Genomic DNA, 25106 nt, shown 5'->3' with positions numbered 1-25106 from the left:
CCAGCTGCTTGGAGACCCTCTGCTGGGCAAGGGGTGGGCATGGTTGAGGAAAGGGCAGTGGGACGTCCCCATGGCTGGGGGCAGTGGGCAAGCGGTCCGAGAAGTGAGCCTGGGAGAACTGACACAAAAATCAGGGCTGGAGATGAGGCCCTGGGGAACCACTCCCAGGCTCCTCTAAGCAGGCACAGACTCCCCACAGAGGCAGAGAGGCCACCACCCTGGCCTGCCTAAGAAGTGAGGCTCGGAGAGGCCAGGTCAGACCAGTCAGCTCATCGGGGACAGATGGGCACCGTGGCCAGGCCCTACCACAGAGGGAGAGCCTGCGACCACCCTCCCCTTGGTCTGGAGGGGCTCCCCTAGAGCCTCAGTGCTTTCTCTGTGTTCCCAGGTGTCTTCCTGCCCCCGTCCCCAGCAGTGGCAAATGAACCAGTCCTGGAAGAAGTGGGGATCATGGCCTTGACACCCCTGGCCGAGATGCTAACCAGCTTGCAGCCCAGCACCATGCCGGGCTCACTCATGAGCCCCCTGACAGGCACCCTCAACACGCTGCTGTCCGGCCCAGCACCCCTGTCACAGAGCAGCCCCCTCACCGGCTTCCTGACCAGCCCCGTGGCGGGGCCCCCAACGGGCACACTGGCCAGTTCCCTGGGCCTGCCCTCCACTGGCCCCCTGACTCCCAGCAGCCCCCTGGCAGGCCCTGTGGCCGTGTCCCAGAGCAGCCCCCTGATAGCCCCCGTGACGGGCACGGTGGCCGTCTCTCTGAGCAGCCCCCTCCTCAGCTCCACTGCCACCCCACTAGGGGTCTCTCAGAACCTGCTGGCCAACCCCATGGGCAACCAGGTCCTGCCAGAGGCCCCAAGGCTGCGGCTGGCTGAGCCCCTCCACAGAGGCCCCTCTGGGCCCCACTCCCCAGCTTGCATGGTACCTGCTGTCACCACCAAAGGTAACGGGTGTGCTGGGTGGTGGGTGGCAGAGTGGGCGGGGCAGAGTGGGCGGGGCAGAGCCCTCCCACCTCACTCTAATACCCCTCCTTTCATTTCTGTCCCCTCCACATCACTAGTCCCACTCTCCACTGAGCCCCCCCGGTCGACCCAGGACCCAGAGCCTCTCAGCACGGTGTTTGCAGGCACACCCCTCCAGACCTCCACCCCCGTCAGAGCCATGGGCACACCTGCTCCTGAGACGGCCTTCTCCTTCAACACTTCAGACACACAGACTCAGCCCAGTGCCACCCAGGAACAAGTGGTCCCTGCATCTGTCCCCAGCTCCCCCACTACCTCCCCCACAGTCACTGTCTTTGCCTCTGCCCCCGCCCTCACCCCCCAGGTTGCCACCAGCTACACCCCCTCAAGCACCACCCACATCACCCAGGGTGCCCCCCATCCCCCTTCCCGAATGCACAATTCCCCAACCCGGAACCTGCCTGCCCCCCACTCTCCTCCACACAACCCCCACTCCCCACCTCGTACATCATCCTCCCCGGCTTCAGTCAATGACTCTCGGGGTCCACGCGCCACGGAACCATCGAGGAAGAGCATGATGGAGGTGGAACGGAAGCTGGCCCACCGCAAGACGAGCAAGTTCCCCGAGAGCGCCCGAGGTCAGTGACACTGCGGGCTCCATGCGGGTCGGGCCCCCAGGCCCTCTCCCTGCCGCCTGCCTGGGCTGCTGACCCCAGTCCCTCTCACCCTCTCACCTGGGCTGATGAGACCCTGTGTCCCCAGAGTCGAAGCAGCTGGCCTGGGAGAGGCTGGTGGGTGAGATCGCCTTCCAGCTGGACCGAAGGATCCTGTCCAGCATCTTCCCAGAGCGCGTGCGGCTCTACGGCTTCACTGTCTCCAACATCCCGGAGAAGATCATCCAGGTGTGTGGCCAGGGGCCTGCAGGGACAGGGGGCAGGCTGGCCCATGAGGGGCTATGGGGACCCTGCATTCTGGCCAGGCCAAACGTGCCATGACCTGAGGAGTCCCTGGGATAGAGGAAGCTGACTGCTCAGTGCAACACCGGCCGGCGGGTGTTGGGGCGTCTGGCAGTGGGAGCCCAAGGTCTCCTCGGAGGAAGGCGAGGTGGGGGGTTTCAGCAAGGTCGGGCGGCTCTTGCCCTTTGCCACCAGGATGGCCTCCTCTGTGGACACACGTGGAGAATGATGCTTTGCCAACACGCCCGAGTGTGCGTCTGTGCCACGCGTGTGGCAGGCTGTAGAAGGCACGGGGAAGCTGGATTGGGGGTGTGCGCCTGCCGGGCAGGGAGGGCAGCTGCATCGCTACTTACCACTCGGGCTTCTCTTGAGAAAACAGCCCAGCTGCACTCCCGGCCGCTTTTTCTCTCCAGCTGTGATTATCTGTGGATTGCAGGCCTCTGTGTAGCCTGAGCAGGAGCTACTGTGAGCCCCGTGGGTCCAGGTTTGATCTTTGCCTCTGGTTAAAGCATCCTTTGGTTAGTTTTGTGTGTGGAGGTTTTTGTTTGTTCGTGTTTTTTGTTTTCAGATGGACTCTCGCTCTGTCACCTGCCCAGGGTGAGCTGAGATTGCGCCATTACACTCTAGCCTGGGCAACAAACCAAGACTCCACCTGAAAAAAAAAAAGAGTACACAATAGTGTATGTACCCAGCTCACTGCAACCTCTGCCTCTCAGTTCAAACGATTCCGCTGCCCCAGCCTCTTCTTTCAAGACAGCCCAGGCTGAAGAACAGTGGCGTGATCCTAGCTCACTGCAAGCATGAACTCGTAAGGGTTCAAGCCTCCCAAGTAGCTGGTGACCCCAGGTTTACACCACCACACCCAGCTAACATACATATATATATATTGTTGTTTTGTTGTTGTTGTTGTTGGAGATGGTGCTTCGCTCTTGTCACCCAGGCTGCAGTGTAATGGTGAGATCTTGGATCACTACAACCTCTGCCTCCCAGGTTCAAGCAATTCTCCTGCCTCAGCCTCCCAAGTAGTTGGGATTACAGGCACGCACCACCACGCCCGGCTAACTTTTTTGTAGTTTTAGTAGAGACAGGTTTTCTCCATGTTGGCCAGGCTGGTCTCAAACTCCCGACCTCAGGTGATCCGCCCGCCTCAGCCTCCCGAAGTGCGGGGATGACAGGCGTGAGCCACCGCGCCCGGCCCCAAAAGGGAAGCTTTTAAAGACAGAGACGTCCATGTAAGCTGCCTTGAAACCAAGTTTAGAAGTCACAGAAGCTCACTGCAGTGGCCTTGTTCATTGGTGAAGGCCACTGTTAAGCGAGTGGCCTTGAGCAAGCAGTGTCTTGGAATCCTGCACTCTTGAGGAAGTTTTTGTGATAAATCCTGTTACAGGCCTGCGTGCAAGAGGACTTCTTCACAGCCTTTCCCTACTGCAACTTTTTTTTTTTTTTTTTTTTTGAGACGGAGTCTCGCTCTGTCGCCCAGGCTGGAGTGCAGTGGCCGGATCTCAGCTCACTGCAAGCTCCAACTCCCGGGTTCACGCCATTCTCCTGCCTCAGCCTCTCAAGTAACTGGGACTACAGGCGCCCGCCACCACGCCCGGCTAGTTTTTTTGTACTTTTTAGTAGAGACGGGGTTTCACCGTGTTAGCCAGGATGGTCTCGATCTCCTGACCTCGTCATCCGCCCGTCTCAGCCTCCCAAAGTGCTGGGATTACAGGCTTGAGCCACCGCGCCCAGCCGCAACTTTTTTTTAAGATGGGGTCTCACTCTGTCGCCCAGGCTGGAGTGCAGTGGCATAACCATGGTTCATTCAAGTGGCCCTCCCATCTCAGCCGCCCTGCTAACTGGGACTACAGGCGTGCACCAACACACCTGGCTAATTTGTTTATTTTTTTTTAATTTTTATTTATTTATTTATTTTTGAGATAGAGTCTTGATCCTGTCACCCAGGCTGGAGTGCAGTGGTACAATCTCAGCTCTCTGCAGCCTCCACCTCCTGGGTTCAAGCAATTCTCCTGCCTCAGCCTCTCAAGTAGCTGGGATTACAGGCACCCGCCACCATACCTGGCTAATTTTTGTGTATTTTTTTGGTAGAGATGGGGTTTTGCCGTGTTGGCCAGGCTGGTCTCAAACTCCCTGCCTCAAGTGATCCGCCTGCCTCTGCCTCCCAAAGTGCTGGGATTACAGGCATGAGCCCAGCCTTAAATTTTTTTTTTTTTTTTTTTTTTTTTGAGACAGAGTCTTGCTGTGTCACCCAGGCTAGAGTGCAGAGGCCCAACCTTGGCTCACTGCAACCTCCGTCTCCCAAGTTCAAGCAATTTTCTTGCCTCAGCCTCCCAAACTGAGGCTTGAGCTGTGGCCAGGTGTGAGCCACCATGCCTGGCCTTGAAGGAATATTTTTAAGACAGGGTGATATTTATAAGACACAACTGACACACCTCAGCCAGGTGTGGTGGCTCACGCCTGTCATCCCAGCACTGTAGGAAGCCGAGGCGGGCAGATCACCTGAAGTCAGGAGTTTGAGACCACCCTGGCCAACTCACGCAACCCCGTCTCTACTAAAAATACTAAAACATTAGCCGGGCGTGGTGGCATGCGCCTGTAATCCCAGCTACTTAGGAGGCTGAGGCAGAAGAATCCCTTGAACCCGGGAGGCGGAGGTTGCAGCGAGCCGAGATCGAACCACTGCACTCCACCCTGGGCGACAGAGCAAGACTCCGTCTCAAAACAACAACAAGACACAACTCGCTGCACTGTGAGATGTGAGGGCACTGCCATTCCCCGGGGTGGGGGCCCCCGCGTGACCTGGTGCTCAGTGCTCACCGGGGCCGCTGCCTGTAACCCTCAGAACACTCCTGCAGGTGGCACCATGATTTCCTTCACATCCCAGCAGCAAAACTGAGGCTCAGGCCCAGGGTGGTGCAGAAGCAGCCGTTAAACATGGCTGTCCGCGGGCCCTGACTCCTGTTCTGAACCTCGATGGTGTCTTCCTGCTCCCACAACTGTGCATATTGCTCATTTGCCTAGAAGGCTCAGGGGCCAAGAACCTCCCGCTGGGGAGAGACGGGCGCATCCCAGGCACGTCCCAGGCAACAGGGGTGCTGAGCGCAGGCTCTGGGAGCACTTAGCAGAGGTTGGCGTCACATTAACTGGGCCCAGTCCTAAGTCCAGCCCCAAGCCTGGTACCCTGCACACACGACCACCAGCCTGGGAGCCTTCCCCAAGGGGTGGTGCCTGAACAGCTTGTCTGGGCAAGAGTGTTCCCAGCAGGTTGGGGACCACCACGTCAGGCATCTGGGACACAGTAGGACGTAACTGGAAGAGAGGTGCAGGGACAGATTGGGGGACACTGGAGGGTGGCCCTCCCCCAAGTGTTGGAGCAGTGGAAACTATACGAGGAGCTCAGGCAGGGGCTAGCCCACCCAGCTCCACTTCAGACCCATGGCTCTGTGGGCCTGTGCAGAGAGCGGGCAGGGCCAAGCCTGGAGGCGGGGGCAGCTGCACCTGAGACAGGCTGCAACATTGGCAGGGCCCAGTGCAAAATGAAAATAATTCAAAACTTAGAATTTCAGGATGGTGCCAACAGAGCATTGAGCTGGGCACTGGGCTTTCCACAACTGCCCAGGTCACACATCCAGGGGGCAGTGGCAGGCGGGGTGGGAGGGGCTGCCTTCATGATTACAGGCCTTAGGGTGGGACCCAGTCACTGCCTGGCTGGTGGGAGGACACAGGGCATGAGGAAGTGAGTGGAAACTGACCCAGATGTGCTGGTTTCCAGGCCCAGGAGGAGGCAGGTGAAGGAGACAGGCCCCTCAGTGTTGGGGCCAACACTTGGCTGGGGTTGTCAGTTCAGTGCTGGGGGAAGAAAGGGAGTTCCCTAGGGGGTGTGCAGGCTAGAGGGTGTTGAGGATGGAGGCCAGGGTAAGGAAAGAGGGGCCTTCAGACGCTGAGAGGGAGCAGAGCAGGGAGCCAGGAGGAGGCCTGGGAAAGACTCCAGATCCCTGGGTCAGGGGACCCTGTGTGCCTCCAGATGCCTAGCCACAGCCCCTGTCCTCAGTCCCTGGAGGCCTCAGCCCAACTGCAATCCCTGGTGGTGGGTGGAGCAGACGACAGGGTTGGGGCATCCTCTTTCACCCTGTGGATGAGGCCCCACTGGGGAGCTTTGGGAGCCACCTGCCCCGCCCGGATCAGGCCTTGAAGACCTCTCTGTCCGGCTCTGCCCACTGGGCTTCCCTGTCCTAAACCCTTGAGGTCCCTCGCAGAACCTCCCCACCGCACACCCCTCGGATCCTGGCCGTCTCGCAGCCTCACGTGCCCCTCGGTCTTCCCCTTACCTGCCTGTGTGTGGAGGTGTGGCAAAGGAGGGTCCCTGATGGCCGCTCTCCCCGCAGGCCTCCCTGAACCCCAGTGACCACAAGCTGGACGAGGAGCTGTGCCAGATGCTCACACAGCGTTACGTGAGCATCATGAACAGGCTGCAGAGTCTGGGCTACAACGGGCGGGTGCACCCTGCACTGACCGAACAGCTGGTGAACGCCTATGGCATCCTGCGAGAGCGCCCGGAGCTGGCGGCGTCCGAGGGCGGCACCTACACTGTGGACTTCCTGCAGCGCGTGCTAGTGGAGACCGTGCACCCTAGCATGCTCACCGATGCACTGCTGCTGCTCTCCTGCCTCAACCAGCTGGCGCATGACGACGGCAAGCCCATGTTCATCTGGTGACGCTGGAGCTGGGAGGTCCAGGCTCACTCAACCCCACAGTCTTCTGCACAGCCATTAAAGCTTCCCACAGACGCTGGTCGCTGGGCCTGTGCCAGCACTCCTGGGTGGTGCTGCCTCCTCTGAGGTGGCTCACCAGGCCCCTGCACCGTGCCCCTTCAGCCCTGCCTGCCCTGGAGGTCAATGCCCATCCTGGACCCTCTGCGAGAGCCCGAGAGGCCAAGGCTCAGCAGTGGTCTGCGAGGGGTTGGTCTGAAGGCCCCCAGGCTCCCCTCCCATGGCACTGAGAGCAGTGGGAGCTCCTGGGACCTGGATGGGGAAGGGTAGGAACCAGGAAGGGGTGGAGCGGGGAGGGAAGGGCTGTGGCTCTGTGCCTGCCACAGTGGTGAGGGGCACGGAGCTGGCAGAGGTGGGAGGAGACAAGGATGTGGGTGTGGGATCCCTGCCTCCATACTAGGCCGGGGCTGGGTGAGGGGTGGAGGGGGGCAGTCTCCCAGGCCTTGAGGACAAGAGGACATTCAAGGGAGAAGAGCCAGGAGAAAGCATCCTTACCCCAACCTGGGCATGGGGCAGCCCAGCGAAGTGGCGGCCCCTTCCCAAGACACCCAAGGCCATCCCACAGGTCCTGGAGACTTTGAGAGGGATTCAGAGCTGGCAAGGGCAGACGCCACCTGCTGCAGGAGCTGAGGAGCACAAGCAGGATTTGGGGGCAGGCCAGGGGCCTCCCACAGTGCACTAAGGGCAGATGGGGTGCTGGGAAGGGCTTGTGGAGAGTGCAGGAAGCTGAGGGAACCGGCCAGGATGGGAAGTCCCTGGGGAGGAAGACATGGGAGGGGAGAAGCGCAGTGTAGGAAAGCGCAGAGGGGCCCACACCACAGGGTGAGACAGGAGCAAGTCTGCAGGCAGGAAGGCAAGGAGGCTGGCTGCAATGGGAGGGAGATCAAAACCCCAACTGAGGAGGGTCCTGGGGCACCAGTGCTTGCCAGACAGAGAGGATAGCACGAGGCAACAGTGGACCCACAAGGTCTGAGTTCCAATGGGAATCTTTCAGCAACCAGTAAGGAGTCCAGGGAAGGAGCGGGTATGCAGGGTGTGCCAGGCCCTCCGAGGATGCCTGGGCTGCTGAGCTTCCTGCCTCTGCCCTCCCCACTCCCAGGCTTCCAGGGAATCCAGCCAGACACCCAGCCTCTTCGTCCCTGGGAAGGGCAGGGAAGAGCTCTGCCAGAAGCCTCTCCACCTCCCTGCCAACTCCCAGGGCTATTTAAGAGACGCTTGCACCCAGCTGACCGGGAGAGTGTGTGCTGGTTCACAGGCCCAATTAGAAAGGTGGGAGGCGAGCAGAGCCTGGGAGCTACCAGCCATCCTGTCCTGGGAGCTCCTGAGGGTATGCCAGAGCGCTCCACGAATGGGGAGAATGGGGAAACGCTTCCGTCTGGCTCGCGTGCAGCAGCAGAGCTACGCGCAGGGCAGAACCAACAGTCCCTCTCCTTAGATTGGAAGCTCCATGGGGTAGGGCCACAGGGCCATCACCACTGCGGGCTGGCCTTTTGGGGGACTTTGTGGGGCGCTAGGCGGGAGTCCATCCCTCCTCAGGTGTCAGGTCTTTGAACTCAGGCGCCCGACACCACCGGGCCGCAGAGACACGCTTAGCGGGTGGGGTGGATTCTGCCGTCTGGGCAGCCGGAGTGCGCGACTTATTCCATGCTGACCTGCGTGGGGGTGGGTACAGGGGAGCCGGGGGCAGAGCACACTGTTTGCTCCTCACCAGCCCTGCGCAGCCCGCACTCAAGAACGGTCGTCCTCCACTTGCCGCAGGCTGCATCCCGATCCCGCTTGCGTTGGGCGGACCTCACAGGTTCCCTGTGTGACCTTCGCGGGTGTATAGGGCGGGGCAAGGAGGATCCAGGGTGGGGATTTGAGATCAGGTCCCTTTCGGGTTTTCTTTCTGAAGCGCCCCTCTGCCAACGCCCGCGCCTCCGCCAGGCTCGCTGGGTCAGCACCTCACAGGCTTTGCGCACACGCTGTGCCACGCGGCCTTCACCCCTGTGACTCCCCTGCAGCTCGCGCTGATGCACCGACAAGTCAGCTTGTCCTCTGGAAGCCAATGAGTCTCCCCGGCGCCCCGCGGCCGAAGAGTTAGGTGTACCATGCAATCCCCGCCCAACTGGCCCCGGGCGACTGACGCCCTGCGGCCCTCACCCTTCCCGCACCCGGCTTTGCACGCACTCCACGGCTTGGCCCAGGAGCTGCTCTCCCCGGCCTACTGGGCCCTGGACCAGCTGCTGGGCTGCTGTGCACCAACGGCGAGCCCGATCAGCCTGGGATGGCTGAGAAGGGCGGCGAGCGGCCTCGTGGCGCTGCTGCTGCTGGTGGTGGTCGGCCTGCCCTTGGCGCTGACCCGCCTGCCACTCTGGCTGGCGCTGCAGGTTTGGCGCCGCCCCTTCTGCTACTGCCCCCTCCGCTGGGCTGGGCGCCGCCCGCGCTCTGGCGCCCGCCTGCCGAACCCGGGGCTGCTTCATCTTCCTCATGGCCAATCTGTGCCTGCTCCTGGACAGGCTGTCGCGCTTCAGCAACCTGCCGCACAGCCAGCGACCGGCTGAGGCCATAGGCGCCGCGCTCTATAGGGCTACGGACTGCAGCCAGCTGTGGCCCAGGGCGCCGCGTGGGACGCTGGTGGCCTCGCTGCCCGCGGGTCTGGACGTTGTGTGTCTGCAGGAGGTATTCGATTTGCGCGCAGCTCGTCACTTGGTGAATCGCCTGACGCCCAACCTGGGCCCGGTGCTGTACGACGTGGGCACACTTGGCCTACAGACCGGGCCGCACCTCAAGCTACTGGACAGCGGGCTGCTGCTGGCCTCGCGCTACCCGCTGCTGTGCGCCACCTTCCGTTGCTTCCCCCACGCGCGTGGCGAGGACACGCTGGCCTCCAAGGGACTACTGTCCACACAGGTACTGGCCTACCCCGCCCAGAGCACAGAGGGGGCGGGGTTCGGCCAAGAAGGCGAGGGAAGCTGGGGCCGTCCGTGGTGTTGCAGGCGCAGCTGGGCAGCCTGGACGGGCGCCACATCGTGGGATTCCTGCACTGCACGCACTTGCAAGCACTGGCTGGTGAGCCCTGCGGGTGGGTCCTCAGAACAGGTCCCGCCTCTCCGTGGCGGCTACTGATCCCTACATTCGTCTGCACCCCGCCCCCACCTCCCGCGCTATGTTCACTGCCCCAGGCATGGGAATTCCTGAGAGGTGCCTGTCGGGCTCACAGATCAGGAACTGGGGAGCCGGGAGCTGACTGTCCAAGATGCGGGTCCGAATCTGGAGCCGAGCCGACCCCACCCCCCTTCCCCGCACAGAGGACGGGCCCTTGGGCAGCAAACAGCTGACGCTGCTGCTGGACTGAGCCGAGAAGTTTGAGGCCGAGAGCGAACAAAGTGGAGGGGTCGTGGCTTTACGCGTGCTCCTGGGCGACCTAAACTTCGATAACTTCTCGAAAGGTCCAGCAGGAGGGGAGGGCAGGGAGGCAGGGGCGGAGCCAGGAGGCCCGGCCCCGCCCACCGCGCTCCAGCCTCTCTCTGCGCTGCAGCAGCAGCACAAGCTCTTCTGCCGCTTCCAGGACCCCTGCCGGATGCGCACGCGCCAAGAGCAGCCCTGGGCCCTGGGCCCTGGGTATCGTGCTTGGGGGGAGGGCACCAGAGCGGGGAGTGGACCTGGGGAGCGCTGTCGGCCGAGGCTCTGGCTGATGCCTCCCTCCCCCAGATCCCCCAGGGACCGCACTGCGCAGCTCCGTGCTCCACCACTCCGTGGCCTCCTCCCCCGAGATGCTGAGGCGGTGAGTGGCCACCTGGAGGTAGGCACTGCCCGCCTGAAGCGCGCAAAGGGGCCCTGGCCTTGGTGACACCGCCCCCTTCCAGGACCCTGGAGCAGGAGAAAGGGCGCCACCTCTACCTGGCCGGCCCTCCCGGCAGAAGCCGCCGAGCTAAGCCCTGGAGGGGTCAGCACCTGGACTACATCACGTACTGCGGAGTTCCTGGGGGCCTGCTGAGCCCAGTGAGTGCCAGGGCCCGGGTGGCTGGGCCTGCGGCGCTGGGACGACCCTCAACCTGATTCCCGCCCCTAGGAGGTGGAGCAGGTGACGTTCAGTACCGCCCTGGGGGGGGTCACGGACCACCTGGTAGTGAACCTGCAGCTCCGAGTCTGGGTGTCCTCCTAAGGCAGGCACAGATGACAGGCGTGCAGCCGGCGCGCACAGACACGACTCGGAGCACGAACTAGGCGCCGTAGCTGCGTCCCCAGAACCGGGTGACTTAAGGCATCTTTATTGCAGGACCTTCACACGGCCTCCTGGGCACGGCGGTACTCATAGACGCTGCCGTGCTCGGGAAAGGCCGGTGCTTGCGGGGGTGACCCCGGCGGTGGGGCGGGGTCCTCTGGGTCCCCATAGCCACCGCCGCCGGGCGTGTGGAGACAGAACACATCCTGTTGGGGGGGATACAGGCTCAGCGCAGTGGCCCCTCCCTGTCACCTGCACAGTTCCCTCCCCACAGGGCAGCATCCATCACCCACCCCCAGGTACCACAGAGGCCTGGTACGCGCCCCCTTTCCTTCGCGGGCCAGATTAAACTCGGCCTCTGGTCATGTCTGCAACTGTTCCCCGTCTGTGGGATGGGGCCGGGAGAGGAGAGGGACAGGACAGGCCATGGCCCTTACCCCAGGGTACACGGTCACCGACGTCTTGCCGCCCAGATTCACCGTCCGGCCGTTTTTGCGTATCAGCAGGTTTAGGCCGCGGGCACCGGGCTCGCCCCCTGCGGAGGGAGGCGAGGAGTCCAGAGGGACCCGCGGCGGGGGCGGGGGCGGGGGCAGGGAGGGCCGCGAGGGCTGGGGACCCGCTCACCGTGGAGCCCGTAGGGCCGGAAGGCGCGGCGCTCGGTCAGCACTGACAGCAGCGCCTCCTCGCGAAAGACCAGCTCGCGGGTGACACCGTCGCCGCCCCGGAAGCGGCCTCTGCCCCCCGAGCCCCGCCGCAGCTCGAAGCGGCGCAGGATGACCGGGTACCTGTGAGGGCGAGGACAAGGGCGAAGACTTAGTGTGGCCGAGCCCCGGCTCCCACCCGGTTGCGCCCCCAGGCTTCGCGCACGCAGCTCACCGGCTCTCCAGGATTTCAGGGTCGGTGATGCGCGTGTTGGTCATATGGCTGTGCACGCCGCTGCGCCCATGCCAGCTGGGACCCGCGCCCGCGCCGCCTGCCACCGTCTCGTAGTAGCCCATGTGGGCGTTGCCCAGCGTCACGTTGTTCATGCAGCCCTGGCGAGAGCACTCGGTCGCTGCGCTGGGCTGGGGCGGGGCGTCCCCGCCTCGCCCGCCCACTCCTACTCCAGCCTGCCCACCCGGCCCGCCCCCGACCGCGCTCACCCCGCCCCCGCACCTGGGAGGCGGCGCAGGCCCCAAAGGCCCCCAGGATGACATCCACCACGCGCTGCGACGTGAGCACGTTGCCGCCCACCACGGCCGCCTCGGGCGACGGGTCCAGGATGGAGCCTTGGGGAATCACTACGCGCACTGGCGCCAGGCAGCCCTGTGCGGGGAGGGCGGCTCTCAGGGGCTCTTGGGGTGGGCTCCAAGAGAAATAGCACCTCCGCGCCCCAACACCCATGGGGTCAGTCCGTGGCTGGGCCCGGAGGCGCACTCAGGGTGACCTCGGGCTGGGGCCCGCCCTCGCTCACACACCCCTGCGAACCTGGTTGAGCGGGATGTCGCGGCCCACCAGACAGCGCAGGCAGTAGATGAGGGCGGACAGGGTTATGGCCCGCGGTGCGTTGAGATTACCGAACACCTCCGGCCCAGTGCCGCTGAAGTCAAACACAGCGCTGCCCTGCGCACCGGAGGGAAGAGAGAGGCAGTCAGCAGCTGCGCCATGCCCCTGCCGCCCAGAAGCGCCATCCCTGCGGCCCACCTGACTCAGGTTGATCTGAACGCGAAGGCGGATAGGGGAACCGTCGTCCATGTGGTCTTCCGAGGACACCTCCAGGGGCAGGCCCCGGGCCTGCCGGGAGGTTCCAAAGGCACGCAACATGTCGCGCACGGCCAGCTCAGCGTTCGCCTGGCAGGGAGCAAGATCAGTGGCAGCCAGGCCACCTGCAGGATGGCCCTGCTGCCCACACTCCTGTGCCCAGGCCCACCTGAATATGGCCCATGTAGGCCTGCACCACGTCCAGGCCGTACTGCCCAATGAGCTCCCCCACCAGCTGGATGCCCTTCTGGTTGGCTGCCACCTGGGCACGGAGGTCCGACAGGTTGTCGTGCAGGTTTCTGGTTCCGCTACAGTTGGGGACCTTGCCTGGCGCCCGCAGGGCCTCAGTCACCGCTGGATGGACAGTGTCATCACTGAGCCCCTGGCCAACCCTGTCTGCACCCCCAACCCAGGTTTCCCAAATCCAGACAAGGTCTCTGGCCCCTAGAAAGCAGTGAGGTCTGGCCTGGGACTGCTCCCCACCTCAGGAAAGCTCCTGCCCTTGAGCCTGGCTCAGGGTCCTCTCTGAGGCAGCCACAGGGCCCTCTGCAGTGTGCCTGCACATGTCCCTCTGTGGTCCACACCCCCTGCCCCCAGCTCACACTGATCAAGGCAGCAGCCGGAAATGGGCCACTCTATTTGTGTCCTCAACACCAGAACAGCCTGTGGTTCCATTACACCCACCCTCCACCCCGGCCATGCCACTTCCCCTGGGCTCCCAGACCTGCAGCCTCAGACCAGGACTTGTTTTCCCTGCCTTCCTACCCCCACCCCCACCACAGGCACCGCTGCAGCCTCCATCCCACCTTTCCTGCCACTGCTCAGTGCCAGGGCCTCCACCTCCAGCTGCCCAAACTTGACCCCGGCCCCCTCTCCCAAATCCCTCCAAATACCCACTTCCTTCCACATCCAAAACAGTCCCCCACCCCCCACCCTCACCCTCCACTCAGCCCAAGACTCAGCATCATCCAGGGCAACTGCAGCTGCCCCCACTCTTGTCCCCCAGCCTCCAGGCCACTCTCAGGCCCCGCATCCTCTCTGCACGTGGGCACAGTGGGAGATTAGTGCAGGACCAGCTGAAAGCCCTTCACGGCCACCCACCACCCAGTGACTCAGACCTAGGCCCAGAAAACACTACAGGGGCCTTTGGGCCCTGCCCCTGCCCCTGCCCTGCTGTTTCTCTGCAGACTCCACCCAGTATGACTGCACACACAAGCAGCCGCCCACCTTGAAACAGGCTTCTCTCCCTCCAGCACCCTGACCCTCCACGTCTTGGCTAACTCTCCACCCACAAAACTACCCCTCAGGAGGCCTTCCTGGGCCCAGGCTGCATTCCTCTCAGCTCCTGGGATCCGATCTGCAGTTGCCCTTTGCGGTAACCACCTATCTCCTCCCAGCCTCAAGGCAGGCCTGGGTCTATGGGCTGCATCCCACGGTCCAGCTAGGCCTGCTTGCCAGCAGTGGCCATGTGTCCCAGAATGCAGAAGGCCCACCCCACCCCACCCCACCCCACTCACCCTCCTCTTGGAAGACACCCCCCTGGACGAGTTTGAAGGACAGAAAGACGGCACCCTCCTGTTGCAGCGTGGTGGAGTGGGGGGGCATGGAGCCTGGTGTGATGCCGCCAATGTCTGCATGGTGCCCTCGGCTGGCCACATAGAAAACAGGCCGCGTCTGACCCGGCCAAAACACCTAGCGGGTGGAAAGCCACGGTCAGCTACATCGGCCACCCCTGCCCCAGCAGAGGCAGGTGGGCAGCACCCCTCACCGGTGTGATAACAGTCAGGTCTGGCAGGTGGCTACCCCCGGCACTGGGATGGTTGCTCAGTAGCACGTCGCCAGGGTGGAGATCAGCCCCCAGGTGCTGGATCTGAAACCAGGAAATGGGTGTAGAGTGGGCACAGTGGAGCAGGGGCCAGAGTGGGGTGGGATGGAGGGTGAGGGAGGGGGATGGAAGGGTGAGGCGAGGGAGGGGTGGAAGGGTGAGGCGAGGGAGGGGTGGGAGGGCGAGGTGAGGGAGGGGTAGGAAGGCGGGGGAGGGTCCACCGCACCTGGAACTGCACCGTCTCCTGCATGGCACCCAGGTGCACAGGGATGTGGGGGGCATTGGACACCAGCCCCCCATCGGGCCCAAAGAGAGCACAGGAGAAGTCGAGGCGCTCCTTGATGTTGGTGGAGATGGCTGTGCGCTGCAGGATGCGGCCCATCTGCTCTGGGAGCACAAAGTGACCAGATGCCTGCTGGCCCCATCCACCCACAGCATGGCCCCAGGAAAGGAAGGAACAGGAACCACCGGGGCTCAAACCCAGAACCCAGCAGCTTTTTCCTGGGGAAGACCAAGGTGACCGTGTGCCCACTTGGCCACATGTCTTAGCCTATGTAAAGGACACCACCTTCCTCCCCAGTCCCGCCTGGAGCCCCCAGCAAGAACCCAGTGCCACTCCTCGACCCTCCCACCCTGCCTGGCACAGCAAGAACCTGGTTCCTAGGCTCTTGACCCCTGGGCTCCCAGCAAGCCGCTGGCCTGACCCTGCACAGATGGGTTCCCTGTGCTGCCCTCAGTATCTCATCCTTAGCTAGAAGTTCACTCCCCGGATCACATGGCTGCAGGTAAGAGGGGGAAGGTGTCCTCCTTGCCCAAGGCTTGTTCTCATGGCCAACTGCACCATGCCAGTGCTGCAGCCACACTGCCCGCCCCGTCACCAGGGGGTCCTGCTTCTGCCTCTCCCTTTGGGCACAGCCCTGCCAGCCACCCCATGACACAGCCGGCGCCTCATCCCACAGGGAGCCAGGCAAAAGGGAACCTGGCCACGGCCACTCACCAGCAATGCTCATGAAGCGGTGTGAGAAGATGGACAGCTGGATAGGGTCCAGTTGGGTGCCCATTGTGCCAGGGACTTCGGCCCCCACAGAGATGCGGATGTCCCCTGTCTCGGTCACCTCTGCCTGGCAACCTGGCTCCACCAGGATGGTGCTAGGGAGCAGAGGGCACAGAGGGTCTGCATGGAGCCAGACAACACCCCTCCAACCAGAGATGCCACAGCCCCAGGCCAGGGGACACCCCAACGATGGTAGGATAGAGTCCTGCAGGCCCCTGCAGCCTTGGGCCAGAGAACCCTGCACCAGGGGCCCCATGGTTGACCCCTCCATATCCTCCACCCTGGTTGGACCTCAGCCCACCTGTTACTGTCGATGATGAGGCAGGGCCCATGGAGCTTGTGCCCATAGCCCAGCTCTCCCAGCAGGTACACAGGGGTCTCCTGGTAGCCCCCCTCAAAGTAGCACTGGGTCATCTGCAGAGAGTGTGGGTGAGTGCAGCACCCGGGCCCAGCACCCTCCCCGATGCCTCTCACAGGGCTTGGTCCCCATCCCAGTGCCCCATGGGTGCTGTCAGGCTGGTACGGGCAGGACCACCAACCTTGTCCACCCGGGGAGGCCCGGTCTGGGCTTTGGGGGCATCCTCGAGGCGAAGACCACTGCGGCCAGTGCCCCTCACTCGCACATCGTCCACGACCACTGGCCGCTCAGGGATGACAAAGCCAAACTCCCTCATGTACCTGCACTCCCCACGGGGCCCAAGGAGTAGTCAACGTGAGGTGGCCAGACAGGAAGGCCCTTTGCCAGGGATCCGGAGTTGGCAAACTCACGTACCGCTCCACGAAGGCTGCCCCGAAGTCCCCCGCACGGGGCGAGCGGGCTGTGGCTGGGTGCTGGTGGGCAGACACCATCAGGGCACAGTCGGTGCCCCGGTAGCGCAGGTGCAGGAAGCTCTCAGTGCTGATCTGGGACCTGCAGCAGGTGGTTGGGGACACTCACACCAAACCCCCTGCCCTGCCCCCCACCCCACCCAGCGCCCGGCAAGGACACCTGTTCTGTTTCTCGCGCACCCCGGGACCACCTGGGAAGTCATCAGGCAGAAAACCCACCAAGGGGGACAACGTAAGCCCTCTGTCCAGGGCACCCTGGGAGCCCACCTGGGGAAGCCCTGGGCCTGCAGGGCGTCCACACACTGCTCCTCCAGGCGGCTCAGCCTCTGGTCCAGCTGCACGAAGGTCTCAGGCGCGTAGAGCAGGGAGCAGGGCTCCTGTGCCTCGTGCACCACGTCAGCCAGGGCCAGCCCCAGGGCCGACAGCAACCCACTGTGCCTGCAGGGATGGGCAGCGTGGCAATAGGGGGGCCACCTCCCAAGCCAGTGCAGATCACACGCATCTCCGTGCACCCACACCTAGGCCCACCTGTGGATGTGCACGGTGTCCATGCCCAGGGCCCGGGCAATGGCACATGCATGCTGCCCACCAGCTCCCCCAAAGCAGGCCAGCACATGGGCTGAGGGGTCATGGCCTCTTGCCTAGGGAGACAGAAGGGGTCAGTGGGCTCTCCTACCCTACCCCATCCAGTCCCCGGCCTGAGCAGGAGGCGTGGGGCAGGGAGCAGGGCTGGGGGCAGGACAGGCGGGAGAGCAGAGGTGGGCGTACCTGCGTGAGTGCACGGATGGGCCGGCACATGGCCTCGTTGGCCACGCGCACAAACCCCATGGCTACCTCCTCCAGGCTCAGCGGGGAGGCCGGGCAGGGCCCGTTGGTCAGGAAGCTGTTGACCTCAGTGGCCACAGCCTCCAGGGCTTTGCGGGAGGCCTCGGGGGAAAGTGGTTGGTCCTCTCCCGGCCCAAAAATGCAAGGGAAGGAGGCAGGCAGCAGGCGACCCAGGACCAGATTAGCATCCGTCACTGTCACGGGGCCCCCTGGGAGGTGGACAGGATGTGGGGCTTGGGGGCTGGAGGCAGCGGAGCAGGAGCAGGCGGCAGGGATAGGGCTGATGGGAGGGGCTGGGCCTGGGGCAGCAAGCGGAGGGCAAGGCCAGGCCAGGCAGATCCTGACTCTTACCTTTGCGGTAGCAGGCGGGTCCCGGGTGGGCTCCTGCTGACTCGGGCCCAACCACAAAGAGGCCAGACCTAGGGGAAGGGCTGGGGTTGGACGTGAGGAGGCAGACAGGGCTGGGGTCCTGGCCTGGGAAGCAGGAGAGCTGACCTGAAGAAGAGGCGGGAACCCCCTCCCGCCGCCACGGTGTTGATGTCCAGCTGCGGGGCCTGAAGGGTGACGCCAGCTGTGGTGGCCTCAAAGACATGCTCGAACTCCCCAGCGTAGCGGCTCACATCCGTGGACGTGCCTGACAGGGGTGGGGTGCTGGTGGGTCGCTTAAAGACCCAGGGGCCCAGCAGCGGGGCCTCCCCGAGACCCCAGCCCTCAGCCCTCATACCTCCCATGTCAAAGCCGATGACAGGCTGGCCACCCTCCTGCTGGTACGTGGTCGCTGAGTAGCCCACCACACCGCCGGCCGGGCCCGAGAGCACAGCACGGGAGCCGCCGAAGGCGTCCATGGGCGCCAGGCCGCCATCAGAGCGCATGAACAACACCTGCACGTCCTGTGAGCGGGCAGCAGGTGCGCCACAAGGGGCTGTGAGCGGGCAGCAGGTGCGCCACAAGGGGCTGTGAGCGGGCAGCAGGTGCGCCACAAGGGGCTGTGAGCGGGCAGCAGGTGCGCCACAAGGGGCTGTGAGCGGGCAGCAGGTGCGCCACAAGGGGCTGTGTGCGGGCAGCAGGTGGGCCATGAGGTGAGCGGGCAGCAGGTGCGCCACAAGGGGCTATGAGCGGGCAGCAGGTGCGCCACGAGGGGCTGTGAGCCGGCAGCAGGTGGGCCATGATGGGCTGGGCAGGCCGAGGCCCAGGCCCAGGCCCAGGCGTGGGTGGTGGAGGGGCCTCATGGCCTCACCTTAAGTTGGCCCTGGAAGCCACGGCGGAAGCCCTGGACGTAGCGTTGGATGGCGGGTGTGAGGTAGGCATCGGCACAGGCCGTGTGCCCCCGAGGGACGATGCGCACCATGGGCATGGCCTCCGAGGACAGTGACACGTGCGAGAAGCCCAGCTCCCGGGCCAGCGCACCCACCTGCTGCTCGTGCTGGGCCCACCTATGACAAAAACCCAGTGGCACCTCGTCTCCCACCAGGCCCAGCACCTGCTCCCGCGGCCCACAGCCCACCTCACTCACGTGTACGAATGCATGAGCACCACGGCCAGGCTGCGGATGCCTCGAGACAGCAGCCCCTCCAGCTTTCCACGCAGGGTCCCCAGGTCCACAGGCTGCTGCACGTCCAGCAGGTCCCCCGTGCGGCCTGCCAGAAAAGCCCAGGAGGCCCCGTCACAGGCCAGCAGGACCCTCCGGCCCCAGCTCCCACACCAGCGACAGCACACACACCCTTGACAGGCGTCCCGGTGCCTGCCTCTCCACGGTGCAGCACCACGCGTTCGTCCACCTCCAGCACCTCTTCATACAGCACCTCGGGCATGGGCACAGTCTGGGGGCAGGCAGAGGCTCAGAAAAGGCCCAGGCCCAGGGGTGCATGCCAGGGTCCCGCGTGGGTGTGTGGTACAGGCGAGTGGTTATGTCCCAACAGGCAGGTTGGCAGGCTCAGGAGAGTCATACCTGGCAGCCCCAGCAAGGCTCACCCAGGGGGCAGCTCTCCACCCCCTAGGCAGCTGAGTGCAGCCAACTGTTCCACCCCCACGGAGGCAGCTTCTTCCGGAAATGCAGCAGTAGGTGCAGAGGTTCCACCCTCCCCTGCCTGAACAGGGCTAGCTTGGGTGGCCCCACGCCAGCGTCCAGGGCGGGCATGGCGGCAGGCAGGAACAGGGCATCCTGTGCCCACTCCAAGGGCTAGGGGAACTTGGGGTCCCACTGAGAATTCCTGGAGCTTCCTCTTTCTTTGTCAGCTGGTGCCTATGAGCCATCACTAATCCAACAACTGCTCTCCCCACAGGGTCAAGGCATCCCTGGGGGGTGGATGCCACACACCCTGGTCCCCAGCCAGCAAGGAGCTCACCAGGTCAAAGAGGTCCCCGCGGGCTTGGGTGCCAATGTGCAGCAGGTCTCGGAAGCCACGTGTCACCAGCAGCGCCACCCGTTCCCCCTTCCGCTCCAGCAGTGCATTGGTGGCCACTGTGGTGCCCATGCGGATGCTGGCGATATGACTGGAGTCCAGCGGCCGGTCCCGGGGCAGGAGCATGCCGGCCTCCTGGGGACCACGTGGTCAGTGTGGTGTTTCTGGCCGTGGGGTCCCTGTCCACCCGCTCCGGCCTGGCCCACCTGCTCCAGAATGCGGCGGATCCCTTCGGTTGGTGCATCTGCATAGTTGGCAGGGTCTTCTGAGAGCAGTTTTAAGACCCGCACCTGCCCCCCTGGGCACTGGGCAAAGACGTCTGTGAAGGTACCCCCACGGTCGATGGCAAAGTGGAAGCGGCCCTCAGGGCTGCCCATGGTGGTGGGGCTGGGATCCCACAGGAGCTCTTCAGCTGGTAGCCCTGGAAAAAGTAGACAGAGGCGGTCAGTCCGGGCTCACCTGCGAGTGGGACTAGAGGTTCCCCAGCCCTGCCCTGCGCGTGCGGGGGGTTCCTGAGGGAGAGACCCACGGGCACGACTCTGGGCAGAGCCAGAGCAGCAGGCCCAGCTCCGAGGGCAGCCTGGGCCCCAGCGAGACCCTGGCCGGGGGTCAAGGGCCTGATGCCCCCATGCCCCGCATCGCGCTTCTCTGGGCCCTGGATTGGGCTGAAACCCAGGCAGTGGAGCAGGCACGGGAGGTGGGGGCGACGCTGGACCCTGGAGCCCTCGGAGGGGGGTCCCTCAGCACGAAAGAGGCACGGGAGTGCGGGGAGGGCGTTTGGGGCGAGCTGGCCGGGGGACCCCACTTCCCTCTTTGCTCGACCTTCGGCCCAAGCCAGGTGGGCCCGGGGACTGGACGGAGCCTGAGCACCGACAGGGCGGCCCGAGGCGGGGACGCGTGAGTAGCGGCCCGGGAGGCAGCGGGGAAGGGGCTGAGAAGGGGAGGCCGCCCTGCGCAGGTCCCACCTGGGCGCTCGGCTCCGGCTCGGTCGCTCGCGGTCGGCTCTGGCTGCGCTCCCAGCGGCCCTGCCCGCACCAGCCTCGCCTCGGGGAGGAGCCTGCGGGGCCCGCCCCCCGCGCCACTGGTCCCGGCACTCGCGGTTGCGTCAGGCCCGGTCCGCCCCCCGCGCCTCTGTCCTCGCCCTGCGCCTTCCCAGGCCTCCCGCGCCGGCTCAAGGGCACCTTGGCTCTGCGGCCCTCGGGGCTCCAGCGCCGGGCCTGGGCTCGCCGAGCGTGGGCGCCCCGGGATCCCACCTCCAGGTGTCCCGGGCAAGGGGAGCTGGCAGCCCGGGCCACAGCAGGGCTTCCCACTGGCGGACGTCGTTCCCCGTGTGAGGGGGCATTGAAGCACAGACAGGAAAGGGAAGGAGGCCCTGCGGCTTTCTCTACCAGCCCCGCTCCCGGCCCCGCGGGCCCCTCCTGTGCGGTATCTCTGGCCCTCTTCACCGGGTCTCCCTCCCCTCCAGCCCTCCTTGTGTCAGAGGCGTGTGAACCAGAGCAACTCCATCTTGAATAGGAGCTGGATAAAATGAGGGGGAAACCTACTGGGCTGCATTCCCAGACGATTAATGCATTCTGAGTCACAGGATGAGATAGGAGGTCAGCACAAGATACAGGTCATAAAAACCTGTATCTCCCAGCCTGGCCAACATGGTTGAAACCCCGTCTCTACTAAAAATACAAAAATTAGTCGGGCATATGGCATGTGCCTGTAATCTCAGCTACTGGGAGGCTGAGGCAGGAGAATCGCTGGAACCTGGGAGGCAGAGGCTGCAGTGAGCACAGATCGTGCAACTGCACTCCAGCCTGGGCAACAGAGCGAGGGGCGAGACTCCGTCTCAAAAACAAAAAACAACAACAACAAAAAACCTGTATCTGATAAAACAGGTTGCAGTAAAGAAGCTGGCCAAACCCACCAAAACCATCATCCTACACTCCCCCCAGCGCCATGACAGTTTACAAGGGCCACAGCAACGGCAGGAAGTTACCCTATATGGTCTAGAAAGGGGAGGCACTAATAATCCACCCCTCGTTTAGCATATCATCCTCGTGCCTGTAATCCCAGCACTTTGGGAGGCTGAAGTGTGCAGATCACAGGGTCAGTAGCTCAACACCATCCTGGCCAACATGGTGAAACCCGTCTCTACTAAAAATACAAAAATTAGCCGGGTGTGGTGGCACACGCCTGTAATCCCAGCTACTCAAGAGGCTAAGGCAGGAGAATCGCTTGAACCTGGGAGGTGGAGCTTGCAGTACTCCACCGTACTCCAGCCTGGCAACAGAGCGAGACTCCGTCTCAAAGAAAAGAGGGCAACCAGCAGCCCTCAGGGCTGCTGTCCATGGAGTAGCCATTCTTTATTCCTCTACTTTCTTAATAAACGTGCTTTCACTGTAGGCACTCGCCCTGAATTCTTTCTTTCAAGAAATGCAAGAACCCTCTTTGGGGTCTGGATTGGGACCCCTTTCCTCTCACATTTGTGCCAAGGGCCGTGGACTCCAGCTCCCCATAGACAGGGATGGGGCCCAGGATCAGGCACTCAGGACCCCCTCCCCGTGGATGGGCTGCTGCTCATGTCCAGATGACTGCCCTCTGAGTGGCGGGTGCCCGCTGTGATGTCACCCCCAGACCCCATGCCCACAGATCTCCTAGTGCCTTCCCCATCCTGAGGCCCAGCTGAGGCCCCAGATGATCATGCCATGCCCACGTGCAGGAGCCCCACCTGCCTGCTCTGAGCAGTCCCTGGGAAGCAGCTCTGGTCAGCAACCCCACTTCAGCCCAGGACCCTCCCCACCAGCCACACAGCCTCGCCCCAGCCAGCCCATACTCCTGTGGGACTGCCCTGCCTTCTGGTTTCCACCTGTCCCCAGCACAGCCTCTCAGCCCAGGATCTATCAGGAGAGATTCCCACACCCCACCCACCCACGCCCCCACCATCTGCCACCCTGTATGCACGCAGGTTGCCCGCCAGGCCTATGCTGCAGACCCCAGACTCTCTCACTGCCCACCACCATCCCCAGCCACCCCCTCGCCCCTCTGTTCACTCTAGGGGCCTGTGCTATCCACTCACAGATGCACCCTCTAAGGGCCTGTCCCCATGCTCCCCAGGGGAACCCCACTGCTGTGCACCTCCAGGTGTCCACCTCCCACCTCTGCCTGCATCTGGGGCTCTCCTGACCCCACTCCACTGCACATCTCAGGGGCAGACCAACGAAGGCCAACTCCCACCCACCCTAGGCTCAGGCCTCCCCTGGCTGCCCCACCTGCCTGCCCCCACCCCCACCCCCACCTGCCTCCTGCCCCACTGGGCCTTTATCTCTGTCCCTCGATGTTGGTGGGTCCCAGCTTCCCCTTGGCAATGCCATGCAGCCCCTCCACGGCGACCAGAGGCAGCTCCAGGCCTGCAGGATGGCCTGGCCCCTAGTCTCTAGTGGCGCCTCTGACTGCATGGCCAGACACGTCCCAAAACCAGGCCCCAGGCCACCTACCACTGGCCCACTCCAGCAGCAGCTCCTGCACCCGGCCCCATTCTCATCCCCACACCCAATCTGCCAGACGTCCTGTTACGTCCACCTTCAGAACACAGAGCCGCTACTTCTCACACCTGCACCCCGGGCCAGGCTTCCATCATGTTCCCCCAGGGCTGTGACTGTCCCCACCACCGAAGAACAGAGGGCTGGGAGAAGAGTCTGCCACTGCGGCGGCTCTGACAGCTTCAGGCACAGCCAACTTGCACCCACCTCAGGGCCTGGCACAGGCTGTTCCCCGGGCCTGGAAAGCCACGCCCTAGCCTTGCAGCTCCCTTGCCCGCTCAGGCTCTGCTCAGAGGTCACTTTCCCAGACCTGGCACCTTCTCCCTGCTGCACGTCCTGAAAGAGCCCCATGGCTTTGCTCTAGATGCCCCGCAGCACCCAGCAGGTTTGCCCAGCTCCACAGAGTCTTGGGGCCCCGGTACAGCCCACCTCTCTCAGCATTCTTGAATTTGATTGTTCTCCGCCTGAGCGGCCGGGGACTGGCAGCCACCTCAGCCAGGAACCCGGAGCTGCAGAAGCCCAGGCTGCTGCTACGGTTCCTGAGCACCAGCTTCAGCTCCTGGTTCTCCTGGATGAGCTGCACCAGCCGCCGCAGCTCTTCGTTCTCCTGTGCCAGCCGCTGGATCTCCTGCCGCAGGCCCTCATAGCTGCTGAGGAGGGACATGCCTGGCAGCCAGGGGCGGCAGCTGGCGGGGGCCAGCGGGCCAGCCAAGGACAATAGACCCTGCCATTGTGAGGTCAGCGGCTGCCCCTGCCCCCAGGCTTCAGCCACATTCCAGGCCTTCAGGGTCAGGACCCAGCAGTTCTGATCACCCCCGTGGCAGGGTTGGCCTGACCTCTGACCTCCGGTCCCCTACGGGCCAAATGACCAGTGGGTGCCCAGAACTGTCCCAAGTCTCTGGCTCCCTGCAGGAATCCTCCTCCTAGAAGATGGACGCTTCTTTGGGCCAGCCAAGCCCAAGTGTGTTGTGGGAGAAGGGATATGGGATTCAAGCCTCTGCACTCACCCATCTGACTGCCCACTGGCCACCAGTCACAGCCTGCAGGCCTGGCCATGCCAGGACATGGGTCAAGGCAACTGGGTATGGTATCTGGGCAGTCACGGTTGGCACAGCATCTGAAGGGATCGAGAAAGGTGGGTGTGTGGCTGCCCTGCAGGATGGGGCCCAGCAACAGCAGGAGCTGGACAGCAGCAACCAGGGCAGGTCAGGGCTACAGGGGCAGAGCCAGCTGAGAACACACTAGGAGAGCATAGGAGGGGGCTGAAGGCAAAGGGATGCACCAGGCAGTGCTGGAGCTGCCACAAGGGAGGCTGGGCCTGTTTCTGGGGGGAGAGGGCCCTGGTATTGTCACATGGAGGTCGCAGCAAGCAGGCAGGTGCCCTGGAGGAGGCACCACATCTGGGCCATAACCTCAAGGAAGGGGATGGGGCAGGTAGCCCACCAGAGGCTGAGGACCAGGACCTAAAGACAGACCTCCCCAGGGACAGGGGAGCCACCCTCAATGGTGACAGTAGGCTTGCATTTTAGATCATATGAAGGACTTTCTTCTTCTATCCAATCTGTCTTTAAAGGGACACCTCTGCACGGTTACTTTGGTTTTCTGGCTTTTTCTTACCTTATGATTATTACGTAGTTTACATCATTTTTCTCTTTTGCTTGTTTGATGGGTCTAGTTTCCACTTGCTGATTTGTAGACTCTCCTGGGATTCTCATGCTCCCTTCCCTGTGGCTCCTTGAGTGAAGCCATCGCAGGGCCCCTCACCTTTGCGAGTGGGGGCAGCACCCCTGAGACTACTACTCCAGGAGACTGGGGGCAACTGTACTGAATCCCAACAGAAATCATGACAATTTAAGTAATTATTGGCCAGGCGTGTTGGCTCACACCTGTAATCCTGGCACTTAGGGAAGCTGAGGCGGGCAGATCACCTGAGGTCAGGAGTTCGAGACCAACCTGGCCAACATGGTGAAACCCCGTCTCTACTAAAAAAATACAAAAATTAGCC

At 63.4% G+C, this 25106-nt stretch overlaps 3 protein-coding genes across 11 annotated transcripts in view; 2 read left to right on the top strand and 1 right to left on the bottom strand.

The window, feature by feature from the left end:
• LOC105488474 (spermatogenesis and centriole associated 1) overlaps window positions 1–6714 on the top strand; it is a 38667-nt gene extending 31953 nt beyond the window's left edge. For 2 of the 4 annotated variants that reach the window (XM_011752587.3, XM_071067620.1), the window contains 4 exons: window positions 389–943; window positions 1061–1600; window positions 1725–1864; window positions 6307–6714. In XM_011752587.3, the coding sequence (XP_011750889.2) occupies window positions 389–943; window positions 1061–1600; window positions 1725–1864; window positions 6307–6636 (1565 nt within the window). In that variant the 3' untranslated portion in view covers window positions 6637–6714. Of the gene's footprint in view, window positions 1–388; window positions 944–1060; window positions 1601–1724; window positions 1865–2331; window positions 2433–2486; window positions 2665–6306 lie in introns of those variants that run through there. The other 2 variants (XM_071067621.1, XM_071067622.1) reach the window with 2 other exon arrangements.
• A 1428-nt stretch (window positions 6715–8142) lies between these two features.
• On the top strand, window positions 8143–10838 carry LOC105488478 (sphingomyelin phosphodiesterase 5). 5 transcript variants are annotated; one of them, XM_071067624.1, is made up of 4 exons: window positions 8143–9582; window positions 9669–10456; window positions 10539–10674; window positions 10745–10838. In XM_071067624.1, exons 1-2 carry the CDS (start codon window positions 9160–9162, stop codon window positions 10008–10010), a joined length of 765 nt encoding a protein of 254 aa, XP_070923725.1. In that variant the 5' UTR covers window positions 8143–9159; the 3' UTR covers window positions 10011–10456; window positions 10539–10674; window positions 10745–10838. The 5 variants fall into 5 exon arrangements, with proteins under 5 accessions (XP_070923725.1, XP_070923727.1, XP_070923726.1 ...); XM_071067626.1 differs by having other exon boundaries at window positions 9669–9741; window positions 9981–10456; window positions 10539–10768; XM_071067625.1 differs by having other exon boundaries at window positions 9669–9754; window positions 9981–10456; window positions 10539–10768.
• A 58-nt stretch (window positions 10839–10896) lies between these two features.
• On the bottom strand, window positions 10897–23800 carry LOC105488477 (5-oxoprolinase, ATP-hydrolysing). 2 transcript variants are annotated; one of them, XM_011752589.3, is made up of 27 exons: window positions 23531–23800; window positions 19778–19992; window positions 19515–19706; window positions 18890–18989; window positions 18683–18806; window positions 18407–18602; window positions 17894–18059; window positions 17665–17803; window positions 17521–17588; window positions 17113–17378; window positions 16873–16985; window positions 16612–16782; window positions 16289–16426; window positions 16056–16194; window positions 15818–15930; window positions 15460–15611; window positions 14689–14849; window positions 14406–14507; window positions 14155–14329; window positions 12807–12991; window positions 12581–12727; window positions 12365–12499; window positions 12053–12202; window positions 11774–11931; window positions 11522–11682; window positions 11335–11432; window positions 10897–11103 (listed from the first exon to the last, which is right to left on the bottom strand). In XM_011752589.3, exons 1-27 carry the CDS (start codon window positions 23763–23765, stop codon window positions 10957–10959), a joined length of 4146 nt encoding a protein of 1381 aa, XP_011750891.2. In that variant the 5' UTR covers window positions 23766–23800; the 3' UTR covers window positions 10897–10956. The 2 variants fall into 2 exon arrangements, with proteins under 2 accessions (XP_011750891.2, XP_024650721.2); XM_024794953.2 differs by lacking the exon at window positions 23531–23800 and adding an exon at window positions 20537–20647.
• Between the last annotated feature and the right edge of the window lie 1306 nt (window positions 23801–25106).

The sequence above is a fragment of the Macaca nemestrina genome, chromosome 8 (assembly GCF_043159975.1).
Source record: "Macaca nemestrina isolate mMacNem1 chromosome 8, mMacNem.hap1, whole genome shotgun sequence".
Classification (NCBI taxonomy): Eukaryota; Metazoa; Chordata; class Mammalia; order Primates; family Cercopithecidae; genus Macaca; species Macaca nemestrina.
Note: the sequence above shows the minus strand (reverse complement) of the source record. Positions and strands in the feature narration are given on the sequence as shown.

Excerpts from the sequence above, each read along its gene's own strand:
- LOC105488478 (XM_071067624.1), top strand. The coding sequence starts at position 9,160 with ATGGCCAATCTGTGCCTGCTCCTGGACAGGCTGTCGCGCTTCAGCAAC. Across the intron at positions 9,583-9,668 it reads AGGGACTACTGTCCACACAG|GCGCAGCTGGGCAGCCTGGA; the intron begins GTACTGGCCTAC and ends GTGGTGTTGCAG.
- LOC105488477 (XM_011752589.3), bottom strand. The coding sequence starts at position 23,765 with ATGTCCCTCCTCAGCAGCTATGAGGGCCTGCGGCAGGAGATCCAGCGG. Across the intron at positions 16,986-17,112 it reads CCATCCGTGCACTCACGCAG|GCAAGAGGCCATGACCCCTC; the intron begins GTACGCCCACCT and ends CTGTCTCCCTAG. Across the intron at positions 16,783-16,872 it reads GACACCGTGCACATCCACAG|GCACAGTGGGTTGCTGTCGG; the intron begins GTGGGCCTAGGT and ends CCATCCCTGCAG.